General features: G+C 41.1%; 1 protein-coding gene across 6 annotated transcripts in view; it reads left to right on the top strand.

Moving 5' to 3' along the window:
• LOC147026660 (pre-B-cell leukemia transcription factor 1-like) overlaps window positions 1–20,413 on the top strand; it is a 261,795-nt gene that overhangs the window by 183,500 nt on the left and 57,882 nt on the right. For 4 of the 6 annotated variants that reach the window (XM_085882337.1, XM_085882340.1, XM_085882338.1 and 1 more), the window contains 5 exons: window positions 451–695; window positions 2,918–3,108; window positions 3,254–3,389; window positions 3,779–3,938; window positions 4,662–4,774. In XM_085882337.1, coding sequence (XP_085738463.1) covers window positions 451–695; window positions 2,918–3,108; window positions 3,254–3,389; window positions 3,779–3,938; window positions 4,662–4,774 — 845 coding nt within the window. The remainder of the gene's footprint in view (window positions 1–450; window positions 696–2,917; window positions 3,109–3,253; window positions 3,390–3,778; window positions 3,939–4,661; window positions 4,775–20,413) is intronic. The other 2 variants (XM_085882339.1, XM_085882341.1) reach the window with 1 other exon arrangement.

Consider the following 20,413-nt stretch of genomic DNA (forward strand, 5'->3'; position numbering starts at 1 on the left):
GTTGAGAACTATGTTTGCAAGTTTTTTTTTTTTTTGTACAAGTTTGTTCTTATCAATCCTTCAAGGGAAGTTAACAAATTACATTTAGTGATGCATTTCTCTACCAGTATAATGATTAATAAATAAATTACTTCACTGTAATCCGAGCAGAGTATGATGCCTGGTAGTTTGTAGGATGAAGATGATAATTGTGTCGCAGATATCATATGTGTGGAGATGAGTGAAGGATTACAAAAGAAACTGATGATTATACAATACTAATGACACTGATCAACCGACAATTATCCAGATTAACACTTACACAAAATAACGAATGATTGCATTGTTTAATTATTGTTTGCATCGATTAAAGAACGATTACACAGATTGACTATTGATTACGCTGATTTACCAATGCACCGAATAACCGTTACTCTCGTGCTCGTGCTTCCATCCGCTGCATCCTTCCAGTGCTCAGCATCCGAGGTGCTCAGGACGACGATCCCCCAGATCCACAGCTCATGCGCCTCGACAACATGCTGCTCGCTGAAGGGGTGGCCGGGCCAGAAAAAGGCGGTGGCTCTGCGGCGGCCGCGGCGGCTGCTGCCGTGGCCGGCGGGGTCAATGCGGACAGTTCGACCGAACACTCTGATTACCGTGCAAAGTTGGCACAGATACGGCAAATCTACCACACGGAGCTGGAAAAATACGAACAGGTTTGTAAAATGCACATTTTTCACCGAATGTCTGCTTGTCCACTTGCCAGTCCATCTTGCTTGTTTGACCATTTTTTTTTTATCCTTTTGTTTTTTTTTCTTTTCGCCAGGATGCTAAAAAAAAGAATCCCTTGTCGACCGAGTCCTGAGTAATTACTATTGACAGTAGATGCCAGAAAGGCTCGAAATGCACGGGATCATAAGAGAAAGATATGAGCAATCTTATTGTGTTTGTGGAGCAGATCTTGCTCTGTGTGCTTCGCAATATGTGTCAGAAATTAACGCATCTCACTATGGCATGAAATTTCATTAAAACTATCAGATTTGTGGCTTTACCTTGGGTTCAACCACCTGCAGCAGGCAATTAATGACACCGGATGTGAGGTCAGAGACCCATTGTGTGTGGATTTAAATCGATGCGGGCAGACGTGTCAGCAAATGTCCAGGTAGAAATGATTCAATATACGAACTGTCATTCACACGAATCAAACGTCTCTCTTATGAGTTTCAAGCAATATTTTTCTCTGCCAAAAACCCACCATGTGCAAATGATCATCGTGAAGATTTGTTCGGGTCCAACTGCTTGGCTCAGTTCTTCTGTTGGGATTTGAGACTTCATTCAAAACGTAGAGCATTTCGGATCGGTAAGGCATGGTCAGGTTGAAGTAAAACACAAACTCTTAACATTGGCATTATTACCTCTGCCATTGAAGATGGACGAAGGTTATGTTTTCACCCCTGTCTGTCTTTTTGTCTGTCTGTGAGCAGGATATCTCAAAAAGTTATGGACGAGTTATGACAAAATTTGGGGTACAGGTTGGGTGTGTGACATTGACGAACTGTTTAGATTTTGGTGAAGATCCGGATCCGGATACAAGAATGTTTTTTTTAAGTGATTCTTCACCATCGAGAGATAGGGCCAAAAACTATATTTAGCAGAATATCTCAAGAAGTTACGGATGAGTTGTGACAAAAGTTGGTGGATGAGTTGGGTAGGTCGCCCTGTTTGATGTTCATCTGATGAATGGACACACACATCGATTTATCGCCTTGCCTGCGATACTCCAGGATGATATTTTATAGCTACGCTGAGATTCGAACGTGAGCTAGACAGCTCAGAGGTGAGTGTGCATACCTCGAGGTTATCCTGTCAGCGTTAAGGAAGGTGATAAAGAGGAGGCAGTTGTGGACATACATTGGAAGAATGAACCTTACTTTCCTTTTGGTGATGAAACAGCAAAGACTCGCAAACATACTCACGTATACACCAAGAGGCGATTATTGTACACAAATTATAATATATCTGCTGTTGTCATGCGCTTGATCTCTAAGTGAAATACTTTCCTTTGATGCATCCCTTCTATCATTTCATAACTGCCTTTCCTGGTGCATTTCTACAAACTTCAGACTTTGTATAGTATGAGATAACCCTGTCTTATCTGTTTCCTTTCTGTATTTTGCCATTTTCAAACTGTGCCAACTGTCTGGTACTTTCCTTATCTTCAAACTTTTCCAACCTACTTTATATCCGAGCTACTGTACTTCCTACTGTCACACTCGTCTCACTGTACTTGTTCTCTGTATTGTGTCTGTTATCTTCAAACTGTTTATCTCCCCACTGTTTCTTTATATTTTCAAACGATGCTTAATCTTTGTTATCTTAACTGTGAATTGATTTCCCAAGCGTGCTCTGTCGGTCCTCTTTTCTACTTTTATCTTATTACTTGCAAGAGCAATTGAAGCTTGGTGTTGGCTTGGTGGTTAGGGTGGCTGGCTTGGGATCTCAGGGTCCTAAGTTCGAGCCCTGTTTGCCACTGAATTTACACCAGGTGGGGTTAACTCAGCCTGCCAACCTTCCGAGGTCGGTGAAATGATTACCAGTGTACTGGTCTCGGGGCACAGCTGTGCCCCAACAAAATGATAGCTACCTGGCAGCCAAGCTGCCATATGCAAGAAGAAGAAGAAGAAGAAGAATAGCAATTCACTGTTTACCACTAATAAATGGGAGTAAACTTTCAGAAATCTTACACTGCACTTGGTTCAGTGTTTTTTTTTTTAATTAAGAATGGGTTACTATCATAAAACAGTTCGTTAAAGATTATAAAAATATTTTTGAAAGTTAGAATGTTGAGGAAATGGTGGAATCTCATCTGAAGTGATGAAGGAAATAATTTGGTATCTGAACTTGATAGAAGGATGACCGGTTCACGTGTGGTGTGCAGGCATGCAATGAATTCACAACACATGTGATGAACCTGCTGCGGGAGCAGTCGCGCACTCGGCCAATTTCACCCAAGGAGATCGAGCGCATGGTCTCCATTATCCACCGCAAGTTTTCGTCCATCCAGATGCAGCTCAAACAGAGTACATGTGAAGCCGTCATGATCCTGCGCTCGCGATTCCTTGATGCGCGGTGAGTTACGTTGCTAATTGTGGTCCCTATGCTGTCACCCTCAGAGGTAATTGACAGAGACTTATGTTGAGCCTTAAAGCCGATTAGGACTGTAAAATTTTCACGAGCCATTGTTTAATCTTGCGCTTGTTTTGTTTGGCTGCAGTCGCAAGCGTCGCAACTTCAGTAAGCAAGCAACCGAGGTCCTCAACGAATATTTTTACTCTCACTTGAGTAATCCATATCCAAGTGAGGAAGCCAAGGAAGAGCTTGCCAAGAAGTGTGGTATCACTGTTTCACAGGTACTCTTCACTACCCATAGTATGTAATGATACCGGCTTCCAGTCTCGACCAGCTGTTTACCTTTCTGAGGTGGTGTCCAGCAAGGTGTCCTGCCTTCTTCTGGATATTAAAAGACCCTTGTTACCCACGTGTACAAATTCTTCATTGAAATTCTTATTTATCCTTTATGTTGTTAATTCTTTGATTTTTGTGAATCCAGGGAACTATTTACAATGAGCCTGATACTGTAGATTCTCCAGGATTCGTGGAAGCATTTGCCCAGTGTTTGTGATGGTTTTTATGCAAATGAAACGTAATCAGATGGCTGTAATTATTGGAATGCATTGAGAAAACAACCTTTGTCTTTTTCCACCTCAAACCCCATCCCAACCCCGACTGCTTCTATAAGGTCTCCAATTGGTTTGGAAACAAGCGCATCCGCTACAAGAAGAACATTGGCAAGTTTCAGGAGGAAGCTAATCTCTATGCTGCCCGTACGGCTGTCTCTGCTACTAGCGGCGTGCACCACGGCAGTCAGGCCAACTCGCCCAACACCCCGACTTCCACGGGTTCGCTTGCCCCAGGACCACCCCCGCCGCCCCATCCCTCCCCACTTCAACCCCTTTTGCTGTCCTTTCTCCACCGGGTATCCACACGTCGCGACTCGCTTTACTGGCGTTGTACAGGGGGTAGTTTTAATGGTACTGCTGGGCTCTTGAGTAAATGCAGCACCAGCAGCTCGAGGAATTCACAATGACTCATGTAACTGGTTAAATAAGTTATACACTTTACAGGACCAAGCAAGATGTTTTATTTGGGCTGCATCTCGGAAGCCTGCACGGTTTATACTATTTTACATCAGTTGGTTTTGTGTGACCTTTATGGGGGTTTTCCTTTTACATTTCAAGAAGCCACCATTCATGACGGTGGATTAGCTTATAACCCCGGTTCCCGCTTATCCTCCAAGATTAATTGGCTTTAAATCCTTTGCTATGCCTGGATTGGTTTTTCTTGCAGAATAAATCGCAGTTTCTGGGAAATTTTTTAAGAGCAATCGCTGTGATGAATGTTATCAAAAGCAAACTCAAAACGATTAGTGGCAAAACTCCAAGCATTGCCTAAACACCTTTTTCGATTGTTTGAATGACACACTCCCTTGGAGTCCCCGTGACGTGTGCATTTTGAGCATATTATTTTGCACCTGTTTGTTGAGGACAACATACATTGTGAGTTTGTTGGAATTTTCAGTGATATTACTAACCTTTACCTTCGGTGCCTCTTCCATCACACAGGTTCTTCTGGTTCCTTTTCAATGCCCAACCCAAATGACATGTTCTTGGGCATTTCCAACATGAATGGGGATTCGTATACAGGCTCTAGCGTGACGCCCAACATTCAGTCGCAGGTGAGGGGTTCAACTTTCTACACGTGCAGCGTGACTTGAAGGGTTTTGTATGCTATGTATTATGACTGTTGGTCTTCTTGCTCTTTTGAATTGCTGTTAACACATTAAAACAATTCGAGTCTAAATTTAAAATAGATTCATGTTGTTGATCATTAATTATTATTATTTTGTTTATGAATATTTACACAGTATTGTGAAGCTTCTGGTGCACACTTTTTTTTCTTTCCAGATAATCTGATCTTTTTTTGACTTTCTTGGTTGACTTTTGACTGTGTAATCATTTTTATAACGATGTTTGGAAGATAAAGTAATTTTCCAGATTGGGGCATTATTTATCATGACAACTGAACCCACTCTCTCACCAAACTGTACAACAATTACTCCACCAATAGATTCACCCTTATTTGTGCCAAACGAGATGGATTTAAAACTACAAAGTAAAACGATATGGAATTTATAAAAAAAAAATATAGGACCTGGAAAGATATTTATAACCATGACTAAACATTTTTCACATCAAACCTATCATTCTTCATGTCAAGCAAATCGTAACTTATCAGCAAACAGTGAGTGTCAGAGATGTTGGAAAGGGCAAACTCAGACCTTCGAGTTTTTTTTTTCTTTTTTCCATCAATGTCTTCGGCTTGTGGAGGAGCTTGTGCATACATCCATGTAGGACAAGGATATTAGGAGATGTCTGTACTTTTACTAGACTTACATGGACCTTTGTGGACAATACGAATAAGTACAGGATATGGGATTTAAAACTGTGATCCTAAGATCGTGGTTTTAAATCATATATACTGTGTTCCCATTTACATTAACTTTCTGCTCAGTTTGGGAACAACAAACAGGTAAATGCAAATGATTGCTTGTAGCTTCCGACATGACTTTTAAATATAGATCATTTCTCTACATTATACACCATCAGGGTGATCATAGTGATTTTTATTAGCCCATCCCCCACGCAACAGGAGACGGGGTTTTGCAAACACTTATGTGTCTGTTTGTGTGTCGCTCCGGGCCGTAACTTTTTTACCATTTGAGCTTTTGTTATCAAATTTTCAACAAAGCTTTATGATGAGAATAATTTAATCAAAAGGTCAAAAGATCAAAAGATTTAGCATACTGAAGAAGAAGTCCGAATACAAAACGGACGGGCTTTGCGTTATCAGATGCTTTATTTATTTTTCTAAACATTTTCCCGTTGGTTTAGTGAAAAATTAGCCCTTTTTACACCCTCTTATGTTCCCAGTAATATGACGTTGACCACCTTTCATTCTTGAAATTTTTTTTTTATGAAGCGTTCATCTTTAGCGAAATTGTCTTCTTCCTTGTTACAGCATCTTGATACCTTCTCTTATGTATGCTCAGCATGTCTGCTGGTAGCATCATTGCTGGGGAGTGTGACTGTGCAGTGCCCCCTGTAGATGACTCCAGAAGGTACTCCTAACCCTTGTAGGTAAGGGCAGGATTAAAAAAATATATATATTTGAGGCTGGTGATGACTCTCCTACTCTTCATCAAAATTCATCATCAGCAGATGGAACAGACGGGACATGCTATGCTTTCAGACAGAACACCCTGCTTAATGTCTGTCTGAGGAACAGCACACTTTGTGATGCAACGCTCCACTTGCAAAGCAGCAATCTGACAGTTTATAGTTGGGATGAGAATCAAACCCAGGCAATACAACTCAAAGGTATGTGCACAACCTGTGTGCCATCCTGTAAGGACACATTTACCTTGTTTCCATGCTCCACTCAAACCTGAATTTAAAGCTGTGCTTCTCCAACCCAGATTCTCCTCCAGCCTGCTGCCTGACCTGAATGACAAGCTTGCATTTCCACGCTGGCGTTTTTGTTAGATGTGGCCAGTTCATTCTCGGCAACCTTTGAGTGAAAATTGAAATTATAGACGCCATTTATTGGCCTACAACAATCTTCAGTATTCTTTGGCACCTTTTAAAAGCATGAATGTCACAGAAGAAAAGACAGAGGTTGAAAAGGATTAAGAATATGAGATGTGAGCTTATCGCTTGGAGATGCATACATTCATGGTACATACTGTCCACAGGTGCAGGCATTTTCTCAGGCATTGCCGCACACGGCAGACAATAGGCTCGACAAGCCCAACCCTGGCTCACTAGTTGAGTCCGTAGTCTGAGATGCGCTGCTCGGCCAAAGAGAAATGCCACGTCTGAGCAATTTCAAAGCATTATTGTGTATCGTCTCATGGTGACAAGCTCACATCTTATCTTCATCTTTTGCAACCTCTCTTCTGCCTTCTGAGTGCTCTATAAATGTGTCAAAGAAAACTTGGGCTTATCGTAAACCAAAAAAATGGTGTCTTTACTTTTGGCTTGACTCAAAATATATGTACTCACTCACCACCTGATTTGTTGGCCCTCATTCCATCGCACATCCACACGCTTTGGGAAAGGGTCAGATAAAAATGCAGGTGAGCTCGCTTTGATATCCCACACCAGGATGTGTCTTAAGTTGCAAGGAAATGAAATGCAGGGAAGCACTTTTTCAACCCTCAGTGCTGGTGCATTCAAACAGGTAAATTTTTCTGTTTTTTGACATAGTTTTTGAGAAATCCATTCTTGAGTACTCAACAGCTTGGAGATTTGAAGTTTTAAAACCTTTTTTGTTTGCCATTTTGACCATCTTCATGTCTTATCATTCATAAAGAAGAAGATGAAGAAGAAAAAAAGCCTCCCATATGTTCTTTGATTGGCCCAAAGAGACTAAATTCCAAGGTGACAAGTCTGTACAGTATGGTGGATGAATGTCTTGACTTTTTAGCTTATCATTTGAATGCCTCATAACTTGTTCTGGTATGCATGTAAACATTCAAAACTGCATTGGATTGACAGTTTTTGAGAGTTTATTTGTTTTTGACAAACAAGTCAGTTTTTTTTTAAAACCGGTTTTGTGCTTACTGTAGAGATTTGAGCTTAAATAATGTGTTGTGTGCAATTAGCAGAACGAGGAGATCCTGTCTGAAAACTCAGTGTTTTATGTGCGTTTACTCAGGAAAGCTCATCACAGTGAACTTGTCACGAACAGTCGTGGTATGAACAATACATAGTTGAGGTAAAGCTGCAGTCAAATGATTTGGAGTTCCGACCAAGTTTGTCGATTAAGTTGTTTGCTACTTTATCCCATTTAATCAATCTTGTAACAATGTTAGGCGTTTTCAACTAAATGCTTTGATGGAATAGTTGGCGTGTTTTTTTCAGTGTTTACAAAATGTGTTAATTGTTGTGTGTTTAATAATAGTGTGGAGCTGAAGATGAAACGGAGAAACACGAGGCCTTAAACATGTTAAAGGGAAGCCGAAGGAATTCTTCGGTTGCTGTTGTAGGAATATACAAATAATATATTTATTTCTAATGTTATTTGTCATGGCACAATCCCATTTGAAGTACATATTCAGTGGATAATATGGTACAGTACAAGTTTCTGTCAATATGAAATTGTATTAAACTTTGATTGTATGGAATTAGAAAGGTTATTTTAATGGTTTTTACTGGCACCCTAAGATGGTGTAAAAAGGGGAATTAAACAGCAACAAGTTCTGTTTTCTGAATCGATTATATTATCAAACAGTAATTGGTAAATTACCATTTAGGTTTAAAAAGAAAACTTGTGATGCAATGCTGTGTTCATCATTTACTAAAACAACACCTAAGTACCAGTTGTAAAATATCTGATAATAGTTCAAGCTTGATGTGGACTTTTTATTCCAGAAAATCAATTTCTTGCATACCACTTTTCATAAAGGAATAAAATAGCAAAGTACATTGCAATGCAAGAAAAAGTAATAATTGTAAACAATTCATCGAGGTTAATGAAACCTCACCTATTTCTCAAGGTATTCCCCTGCTTACATATTCCCCTACACCTTCTGCAAAAAGTATTTTGGACGGATACCCAGCTACGTTGGGACACTTACTTGATGTGGTTATAATTTATATATTTTTAAATGACTCCCAGATATTCTTTGAATGACCCAAATAAACTAGAATTACAATGTTCCCATCTTGTACTAACCTTATTGAGGTTCACTTGGGAATGAAGGATTGTTTTTATAAATAAACACCAACGAGCAATTATTCAACGAGCAATTGTGTTGAGAAAATCAAGAAAGCTAATCGTAGCTGCAAAGCTAGGTGGACAAATATTGAGTGCTTCTATTACAATGTGTCAGGTGTTCATGTTTATTAAGGAGTAGTAAAGTGCAACAAAATCTCATGTGCTATGGACCAGTGCTGATAATGATTCTGTAGCTTATTAGGTCATCTCTACCGAGATGACCTAATAAAGCCGGACCAAATGTCCGTCCGTCCGTACGTACGTCTGTCTGTCCGTCAACAATTTTTCTTTCCGATCTTTATGAAACTTAGTATGTGGGTAGAGGTCGATGAGTGTTGCACAACGATATAACTTTTGTCCGTGTTCAAAGTCAGGGTCAAGGTCACGAGGTCACGTAAGTTATAAAAATCGCCATTTTCAAAACCTATCTAGTCTGCCATTCTACAAGATATTCGGCAACTGTTTATTGATTATGATAGTAAAAAATATTATCTTGTATCTAACCGGACAGATTTTTGAATTTCCTTCCCGTTTGATCGTCACGTGATCTGGAAGATGGCCAAAAACGCCGATGCGATTCGCAAAGAAGGAAGGAAGGAGAAATGAAATGTAAATATAAAACACATTTTTAGCCTTTTATATTTATACATTTTCCGCCGAAGGTGCAAAAGTTTCAAAACGTGAACGTCGGCATTTATTTTCAAAATATAATTTCGTGCGCGCGCGCCAAAATGCCGAGTCATCCTTAACCAAACTGCGCAGTTCGAGCTGCGCAGTAGTCTTCGGTCATAACTGAACATTGAGAACTTGTGGTATTATAGAGATGACCATCACCCCCACACGGGGGTAATTTTTTTTAAATACTGTACCTTATACAATAACAAACTTGTTGAAAAACTATTTACATTCATAATTTATCCGAAAGGTTGTCCCACAAAGTAATTCAAATAATATGCGCAAAGCCGCTCATTAATATTCATGATCATGAAAGTACCGTAGCTCGCAATGTATTGAGTGTCAGGGAGGAATTAACACCTCTATTGTCCTGACTGACTGTTTTGCTATCAATCGTAGTTGATTTTGTTTCGTCTTATACTCCAAATAGACATCTATGAATGAAGGAAAGAAAAATGGGGAAATTAACCAATTCGACTTGTACTTCACTCGACTTGTAGGCCGAAAAATACGATAAATGGTGGTCTCTGTTTTCCACTGTCTGTTTTCCGATATTGCTCCCTCTGTTCTCTGTCCTCTGACTCTCCGTGTCTACTCTAAGATGCACGCATTCTTCTCGTAACCCCCTCTTGATTAGGCTTCCAAAATACAGGCTGACTGCACACCTCAATCATTTTATTCCTCACTTCACCCATCTTCAGAGGCTGTTCTGTATCACTCTTCCATCTAGGACTTCAAGTGAGCAGTGCAATCTCTTGTCATCCACAATTCTGATCCATGACCCCCATTAACTTTTCATAACCCAACCATCTTGCTTGCTTTTACTAGTTTCAGTGTTTCCTTTTCTGTGTTTTCTCCTCCTTTCCTGTTCATTCATTTCTTTGATGTTTGTCTCACTCTCAGTTCTACCTTGCTGTTCTATGAGTCTTACTCCTGTAGAGAAAAAAATGTGAAAGACGTTCATCACCAAACAGTGCAGACAGTCAGTCTCCTATCGCCTTCACATTCTTTTGTTGTTCTTCACAAGAAACTTAATGATTCTCCTCTATTCCACAGCACATGTGAAGATGTTGGTTTTCCCACCATCTTGGTTTCTAGCAAGGCTTCAAGGCCTTTATCTGTAATTACCCCACGCATGCGAAGTTAAAAGTGGGGTTAAGCAATTGGTCCATGTCCATCGGTCCGTCTGTCTTATCAGATTACGATCATCAGTTTATGATCGAGGAACAACTTATTTAAATTGAATGTTATATTTTGAACATGAATCGGAATATGAATCGGAAGACAAGTCTTTCATTTTACCGTACTTTGGCCTTCAATCTGTCCTGATCGCACATGCACATAGAGGAGTGAGATAATGTTTTTATTCTGTCTGCCTACCTGGCAATGAAACAAAGTTGAAAATCATTCCAAGCAAGAAACTTCCTGTTTTTAAGGATGTCATAATGGACACATATGACAGACACGAATAAGTAATGTAACGTGTTAGATAGGGTGGTGGAATAGCTGCTGGGTAAAATGGTGGTAAAACCCTGAATTTATTTCATTTGTATACCTTTAAACTTCTTTAATCTTTTTATAAAAATTATATTATATACTTGAAGACTGCATAAAACAAATCGCCTTCATAATACTTTCAAGAACCATGCAATATATCGATATATAGCTTTAGCGGGTGTGGCATGTGTGTTGGGGGAAAGAAGAAGCTGCCATAATGGCTACGTATGATTATCTCCATCAACTCTTGTTTATCTTCACCATCATCAACATTGGATCAAGTTTATCATCATTGTTATTAAAGGTAAGTTTTATGATCTTCATAACTCGAGAAAATATACTTTTTTTTTTAATATCCAGGAAAATAATCCTGGTGTTGGCTTAACAGTTAGGGTGGTTGGCTTAAGATCTTAGGGTCTTGAGTTCAGCCTCTGTCGTGCCATTAAACAACACCAGGTGAGTTGCCTCAGCCTGCCATCCTTCCGAGATCGACAAAATGACTACCAGCTTACCGGAAGCAAGGGGTACTGCATCAGTTTCACAGCCTCAATCCCAGCAATGATGCAACCAGCAGCCGCGGGCTCCATACGGAATACTAATCATAATACTTGATTTTATGTTGTTAATAATTTTATTCGTGAAAATAAATTGCACAAAAACAATGCACAGACATGTTAATTAAGGGTACAGTTTGGACAAATTTTGAAGTTGAAGTCCCGAACCCTATTTTTCCCAATACCCCCTAAGTTTGTGGATTTACGATTCACAGGGATTTTCAAGAATGTAACCCCCATGAACGGCAAGGCCCTCCTGTATATACTTGAGCACTGTGTGGGGTATCGTGTTCTATGAACCCTCTAGTTCAGTGTAGTATTGCTCTCCCCTTTCAGCTGGCATCCCAACTTCACACCTGTCTCTCATGGATCATGTGGAATCTAAAGTTATCGACATTATTTGTATCTCCCACGATAAGGCCGAAGCACGAGGCCTGTTGCTCTCATATCGCACACAGGTCAGTAGCGGCTGTTAAAAAAAAATTTTTTAACACGTTTCCTCTGGTCTAACTCCTTCTGCTCTCTCAACAACCCAACGCTCCCCAGCTCCACCAGGGATGCATACTTTCTTCCAGTAACCCACCCACTTTAATATCAACTCCAAAAATCCTGATTTACTGCACACCTTAACTCTTTTGTTTCTCCCTTCTGAAGAACAGCCTTCCAAAGGCTGTTCTATCCAATATGTCTTCCCTGCATGGTTTCAAGCAGGTGGTAGATCAACATTTAATCTAACCCCATCTCTTCCTGCAATCTTTTTTATTTATTTATATATCTTACCCCAATTGTGACCTTTCCTAGCAGCCTGGTGTTGGCTCAGTGGTTAGGGTGGTGGCTTGGGATCCTAGGGTCCTGAGTTCAAGCCCTGTCGGCCACTGAATTAATACACTAGGGGGTTGACTCAGTCTGTCATCCTTCCGAGGTCGGCGAAATGAGTACCAGTTCCATTGTGTGTACTGGTAGAGGGGCAATGCATCAGCGACACTGTCGTTCCTCAAGAAATGATAGCTACCCCGGCAGCTAAGCTGCCATACGACCACCACCTTTCCTAGCCTGACCCTCTTACTTGCAAGTTACCGTTTCCTCTTTTCTTCTCTCTTTTCTTTTCCTTTTCATTCATTCCTTCCCCACTGTTGCTTCATAAGCTTCATAATCTTATTCTTTTCGGAGCTCGATCTTGTAAAGAAAATAAAAAAAATTAATAAAATGCTCTGACTAGTGTTGGCACTTCATGTATAACTTAAGGGTAGATCATATAATTGTGCAAAATTTCAGATTTAATTTTTATTTAATGTTATCCAACAAAAAATCTACATCAACCTTGAAGCCCCCCTCATAAGCAGCTTAATAACGTTATTATTTCTCAGTTTTTAAAGAATGGGTGCCCTGAATCTCAAATGACAGGCCAGGGTAGTCTTTCTCGAGGTTTCCTGATAGTTTGATTGTCTGGCACCCAGCTGTGCTCATTATACTTTCCTGCAATGGAATGTCGGGTCTTCTTGTCTGGCAAGTGGATTTCCCCCATATCCATATACACTCCATATATGGCCACGTGAGCCAGATGGAAGACGGCCGCATACCGAAGGATATCCTTTGTGGCGAGCTAGCCTCTGGCAAGAGATGTGTCGGCCGTCCCCAGCTGCGCTACAAGGATGTCTGCAAGTGCGACATGAAAGCTCTGAACATCAACACTGAGAGCTGGGAGGACATAGCAGCTGACCGCAGCAGATGACGCAGCGTGCTCCAAAGTCAACTCAAGGCAGGAGAGGAAAAGATCCAGAACCTGGCTGAAGAAAAGAGAGCCAGACGGAAGGCGCGTTTCTGTGGAGACAACCCTGCGACCACCCACACCTGCATCCGATGCGGCAGAGACTGCCACTCCCGAATCGGACTGATCAGCCATGGCCGATGCTGTTTCAGCCGTGACGTCACCACGGCCTCAAACGACAACTCGGGCGCATCATCATCCATGGTCTACATCGACTGATGGAGGCCTATACATATACACTACCGGTCAAAAGTTTTAGAACACCCCCATATTTCCAGTTTTTACTGAAATTTAAGCAGTTCAAGTCCAGTGAATAACCTGAAATGGTACAAAGCCAAGTGGTAAACTGCCAGAGGTTACAAAAAAAAGTTTAGGTGAAAAAAACCTGAAATATAATGCAAATTTCAGAGTTGTTAAAAAAGGCCCTTTTCAGGGAACATGTAATGGGTTAGCAACTGCAGCTGTTCTGCAGCAATGGAAGTAAATTAAGCCTTGAAAGTTGATGCAAACAATTCCTACAGGTGTCCCAACTTTTGTTGATTAGTTACAAACCCTCTGTCTGTATAAAAGCAGTGTTGGAACAGACTGTGTTGCTATACCCTCTGAAGCATCATTTGGACAATATTATACTGCAGGAAGTAGTATATTGCTATCATAATGGCAGGAAAAAAGACAATTAACAAAGGAAGACAGACAGACCATTATAACCCTTAAAAGTGTAGGTCTTTCCTTCAGAGAAATTGCAAAGGAAGCCAAGGTGTCAGTGAGTACAGTTTCCTACACCATCAAAAGGCACTTGGAAACTGGAGGAAACTCTGACAGGAAGAGATCTGGCAGACCCAAAGCCACAACACAATCAGAAGAAAAGTTTCTGAGAGTCAACAGCTTGCGTGATAGGCGGCTCACAGGACAGCAGCTTCAATCACAGTTTAACACTGGTCGAAGTAAGGAAGTCTCAGTTTCAACTGTGAAGAGAAGACTTCCAGCTGCAGGTTTGACAGGTCGGGTGGCAGTAAGAAAGCCATTGCTAAGATGGCAAAATAAGAAAAAGAGGCTTGCCTGGGCCATGAAGCACCGCCAGTGGACTACTGAAAACTGGAAGAACGTCTTATGGACCGATGAATCAAAATTGGAAATCTTCAGTTCATCAAGCAGGGTTTTTGTATGCTGTCAAGTAGGTGAAATGATGGTTCCTCAGTGTGTGACATCAACTGTCAAACATGGAGGAGGAAGCGTGAGATCTGGGGCTCTTTTGCTGGATCCAGAGTCAGCGACTTGCACAGAGTGACTGGCACCCTGAATCAAAAGGGCTACCACAGTATTTTACAGCACCACGCAATTCCCTCTGGTCTACGCCTAGTTGGTCAGGGGTTCACCCTACAGCAAGATAACGACCAAACACATACCTCCAGGCTATGTCAGAACTACCTTTGAAGAAAAGAACAAGACGGTAGGCTTCAAATCATGGAATTGCCAGCACAGTCTCCAGGCTTAAAGCCCATCGAGCTGGTTTGGGATGAACTGGACAGAAGGATGAAAGCAAAGCAAACTACAAGTGCAACACATTTGTGGGAACTTCTGCAACAGTGTTGGGAAGAACTTTCCAAACAATATTTGATTTCCATTGTAGAAAGAATGCCACGAGTATGTTCGGCTGTTATATCTGCGAAAGGTGGCTACTTCGATGAGTCAAAATTTTAGATAAAACTTTGTTCAACAAAACGATTCCTAATTTCTTTTTTTTTTATCTGCAATTGTTTATTTGTTCTATGCTTTAATTTCAAAGTACATTGAACCATTAAACTGCTTAAATTTCAGTAAATACTGGAAAAATGGGGGTGTTCTAAAACTTTTGACCAGTCGTGTATAAACAAGCAGCACATTGCCCTGGATGAAATTATTCTCAGTGTCAACAAACCCACTTTAAAAGCTCTGAGGAGACTTCAAGGAAACCCATCTTGCGACACCTTCATAGATTAGGTTGCTAAAGCACTCATCATTCAGCACCAGTTAACACAAATTAATCAAAACAAACCAAACTAGAGTTCATAGAATGCCTTACCCCATGCAGTCTTGAGAAAAAGGACATGGGAAGGGTCTTTGCATCTCTTTGTTTGCGTTTCCAAGCACGATCTGTATTTCCTACGAGCCGCAATTTTGTTTTGAATCTCGATATTCCCCAATGCTGAGAATGCAAGCGGCAAATTTGATAGGTTGAGATGGCGTAAAATTTTGTCCAAGTACGGAGTGCTAAACTGGATGTTTGGAAGTGCCAAGAAGGTGACATGTTCTACAGTGTTCAAGTATATAATTAAATTGAAATAAAATAAAGATTTTAAATGCTGGAGGGAATTTTTTTTTGTTGTTGTTGAGGTCTACCACCATTGATGCAGTCTCTATTACACCACCTTATTTAACACATTAAATTAGTTATTTGTGTCCTTCATGACTTCCCTAAAAACAATGTTTCCTGTTTCAAATTATTATCTTGCCAAAACGAAGTTTTTGCAAGATATGTTAGTCAGCTTGTATGTTTTTTTTTTTGTTTGTTTGTTTGTCCGTAATCACGCATAAAAAATTCTGCAGAGCACAGTTAACATTGGACATTTTTGTAACTTCGCATATCAGAGGCCTATAGAGGTCCCTTTCAGCGCATAAAATTTTGAAGGTCAAGGTCAAAGGTCAAAGGTCACTGTCACAAATCAGGGGAGTCGACGAAACCCTTATTTTTTGAGTAATTTTGATCGGATAGTCTTCAAACTTCATGGGAATATAGTTCATGGTCTGGCGCTCAGCTGATTATTTTTTGGTGGCGATTGGCCTTGACCTTCATGGTTAGCGCCTAAGGTCAAACATATTTGACCCCAAGGTCAAATTTTCAAGTTTTAGGAACCATATCGTGTAGTACCTCAAATTGAACACCTCGATGAGTGCTTTCTAGATATGTCAAGCTTGAGACATTATGACGTCATTTGGTGACGTTATGAGGCAAACACATATTTTTCATGGTTACTCTAGAACGATTCTCATCGGAATCTCTCGTAGGCAGATATTCCTCAAGGAGTCGCTCCTGGTGGATAGCAGCTCTGTTCACCTCAGTGTGACCTTAAAGAAGTCACACGTTGTCACCTTTTGGCAAGATACGGGTCTTTATTTTCAGTTTTGTTTGACTGCCAGACAGGCTGACAGACAAAAACAATTACCTTGCTCTGTGTGCATGCGTGCCCAGGACGACATTTGCCAAATGTGTGGGGTAACAAACTGCATGATTCCCTGAAGTTTTCAGTTTTAGTCGAGTCAATATACGGTTGAACCCCAAAAAAATTACAACAAAACGTTTTATTGTTTTAAATGTTTTAATAGGTCATGCTGCGTGCCAGAAAAAAAGTCTCGGGTAATCTGACCCTGGTAAAAGGTGTTAATTTGCATATTTTTAAGATGGCCGCCAATGAAAATTTCAATGTACTACAAATTTTTTATGGTTGATTTTAGACCCTATAAATGTATTGGCAACAGATAGGAACATGGGGTTTCTGAATCAAATAAACATAGTTCCATCCGCCTATGACGTACTATGACGTAACTATGACGTATAATCGTATATGACATCATAGTTAAAAGATAAATGAGTATGCCATAGAAAATCTGTTGTTTTATAATATGTAATGACATGTGATGCTATCATTTAACTCCTTGAACTAGTTAAGCTGTCACTTTCCTGTAATTACATAGATGGGACATCATCAATCCAAAAGAAATCTGTATGTATGCCACACAGCCTTACCATAAGTCACGCTCATTGTCGCCCTCGACCATCTCAGCGTTGTCATTGTCATCATTCTCATCCCCCAACATTTGATTGAAAGGGTTGCTACATGGCTGCACTTGGCACTGTCCACAAGCTGATGTGCATGGTAGACCGTAGGTTCTGCATGTGCAACGTTGAGTACTGCACCCGGTAGTGCAGTTGCAGTGAACTACCTTAAGCAAAGAGTCTGGTGTGGCATTCATTTCATTCATTGCTGGGATGAACTGATTCTCCTCTGTTTTCCACCCCCAGTCTGTTGCTTCCAAATCTGCCTCTTCTCCCATCCATGTCATGATCTGGAAATACGTGCGGAGTGAATGGTGCTTAGTAGCCACTTCAGTTGGCGGCAGACACTCTGGGGTAACAAACGACACAGCCGATACCACTTTCTTTGTCAAGATGCTGTGGCGCAATGAAGTGAGAGTATCTGTTCCCTTTCCACCAAACACCTGGACCGTTGCCTTGTATCCAATCTCTACAACTGCATCTGTGCTTTGACCTAGTGTAGCAAATGCTTGGGCACATGACCTCAAACCAGCATAACCTTTCATGACTTTCTGGAAGAGAGATTTCTTGCCAACCCCAAATATGCACGAAGTCGTATCACATCCAGTAGAGGCATGTACGAACAGCATCATGGTAGATGCCTGGGATCCTAAGAGGCTCTTCAGTCTGTTTATGTTATACACTCTGCTTTGGTCCTGCATCTTGTCAGATCAGAAGTACAAGTCCCGGTTGCCACCTTCAGCAAAATGGTGAAGCAGCAGAATAAGTAAGTCCGTATCTTCACCTATCAGTGTTGTTCACTGCAGCTGGGAAGCTCGTACTGCTGCTTGCACGATGTTGTCGTCTGCATCACCTGTTGCATTTATCACAGTGCACCGCTTTTCCTTTAGCCTTTGGCTAATGATGTTTATCAGTTCCTGCTTGTTGGAACCATGCGATAAGAACTCATCTTTTTTCCCCATGAACACAGTGTCTTCTGTGAAGTTGACTTTAGGATGATGTTTCTTTTGACGACGCTGGTGTGTGCTGTCCTTGATAGATGGTTCATCCAAATAACCGTCGAAGACAACAGTAGCTTTCCCGTAATTGCGGAGTACGAAGTCAGCATAGCTGTTAGCTATAGATCTGTATGTGCTCCCTTTCGTCCACTTAACGCGATGCATCAGTGAGCCACCATCCAACACATAGTGGTCCGTCTTGGGTACATCGTCTGACTCATCCTCGGTAGCCAAACCTTTTGCATATTCATCTATTGCTCTCGCAAGCTGTGGCTTGTCCGCTTTCCTGAATATGTGCTTCGCCTCAAAGAGAGCTGGGGAAAATGGAGACAATTCATATTCAAGAACGTCCTCCAATGAGAGGTTCCCTGCCCGAGAAATGACAAGTAGCCTCTGAAACAGAAGAGCAGGGTCTATAGTTCGGTCGCCAGTAACCTGGACAGCAGATGAATCTCCCAGAGTTTTCACTTTGTCCTTCCTTTTGCATGTGTAGGTGAAAACTGGTTGTCCAGTCAGCTTTTCAGCAACTTCTTTCCCCACTACCTGCAAGTTGATGACATTCACTTCATCCTTGGCTACAACACCAGTGACAACATTTCTCAAGGCTGGATCATGAGAGAATGGATTCCATGACTGAAGTTTTTTTGGATTTTTGCTAGATCTGACTGGTCCCTTTCCATCCTGGACTTGGTGGCCTCCTTGTGCTGTTCACTCGACGTGTAAGTGCAATCATTGAATTCTTGCGTGGCTACATTATATTCCGAACATACGGGGGGCGACAGTGTCCACAGGGCACATTGCTCCTCCGTCATGCCACTGCCCCTGGTCAATCCACCAGTCGACTTGAGTGATCGCATAAGTGTCTGTTCGATAACAAGATCGGACCCAAGTCCAGCCCAGAACCGATCACTCCGGCGAACCACATGGTAGCCTTCCTGGTACTTGCTATATACTGCCGGATTGCTTGTCTCCAAATGGATGACCTCCCCCCCCCACCCCCCCCGCCCATGGTGCACTCATTTTAAAAACATGTGGTGAATTTTTCTACAACTGGCTGCCCATATATACTTCTGCTCAAGGGCGTGGCCACATGTGGTTTCCAATTACTTCCACATGATCTACATGTTGAAATTGTACATGTTCTGTGTTAATCCCTACCTGGTCTTTGTAGTCTTGCTAGGTTCTAATTCATTATCATCATGACAATGCTTTTGAAGGACATTGAAAAGGTGAATATCAGCAGTTCCAGAAATTCTATTGTTTTAGTTGAAAGTCACAGATGGCAGCACAAGTGCATATGGGAAGCCTAAACAGCAGTTATTCATAATCACCTTGTGATCTTCTTGGTGGGGCTTTTTGTCTGTGCTCTGTCATTTCAAGAAAGGGGGTTGGCTTTCGGTTTTCGCTATGACGTCATAAACGTCATAGTTACGTCATAGGCGGGAGAAACTGTTCATTTGATTCAGAAACCCCATGTTCCTATATGTTGCTAATACATTTATAGGGTCTAAAATCAACCATAAAAAGTTTGTAGTACATTGAGATTTTCATTGGTGGTCATCTTGAAAATATGCAAATTAACCCCTTTACCGGGGTCAAATTACCCGAGACTTTTTTTCTGGCACGCAGCATGACGTATTATAACATTTAAAACAATAAAACGTTTTGTTGCGATTTTTTTTTGGGGGTTAGGTGATACGGATCATATTTTGACTCGACTATTTTCCCTCCACCATTTTCATTTGAGGGTTGTATGAAGCATTCCAGTAATTTTTCTTGTTGTAAATAAATTGGATTCTTTTTCATTTGCTGGAAAGCCAATTTGCATCACAACCAAAGCCATTTCTCCAGTTAATTAGGTTGTTTTTTTTTTGATTATCAGATGCTATTTCTAGTGTTAAAATAATAAGTCTTTATTTTCACAGTTAATTAAACTTTGAAACATGTTACCAATGTCATTTGCTAATATTGGATCATTGGCAGTTTTCAACACTTTTGTCCTTTATTCATGACGAGCAATTATGACACATAGCTTCACGGGAAAATTAATTGATTGGTTTGAGGGGGGGTGGAGGTAGAGTGGAAGGGAGGAAGGAGAGGGAGAGAGAGGAGGGAGGGAATAGGGGGAGGGAGAGTGAGAAGAGGAGGGGGAGTGATGAAGGAGTGGGGTAGCAAGGAAGGGTGAGGGGAGAGCGACACCTCACCACACTTCGCTATACACCCTGGGAGG

This window comes from Eptatretus burgeri, chromosome 5 (genome assembly GCF_056783735.1).
Source record: "Eptatretus burgeri isolate ZD-2024b chromosome 5, Ebu_testis_v1, whole genome shotgun sequence".
Lineage (NCBI taxonomy): Eukaryota > Metazoa > Chordata > Myxini > Myxiniformes > Myxinidae > Eptatretus > Eptatretus burgeri.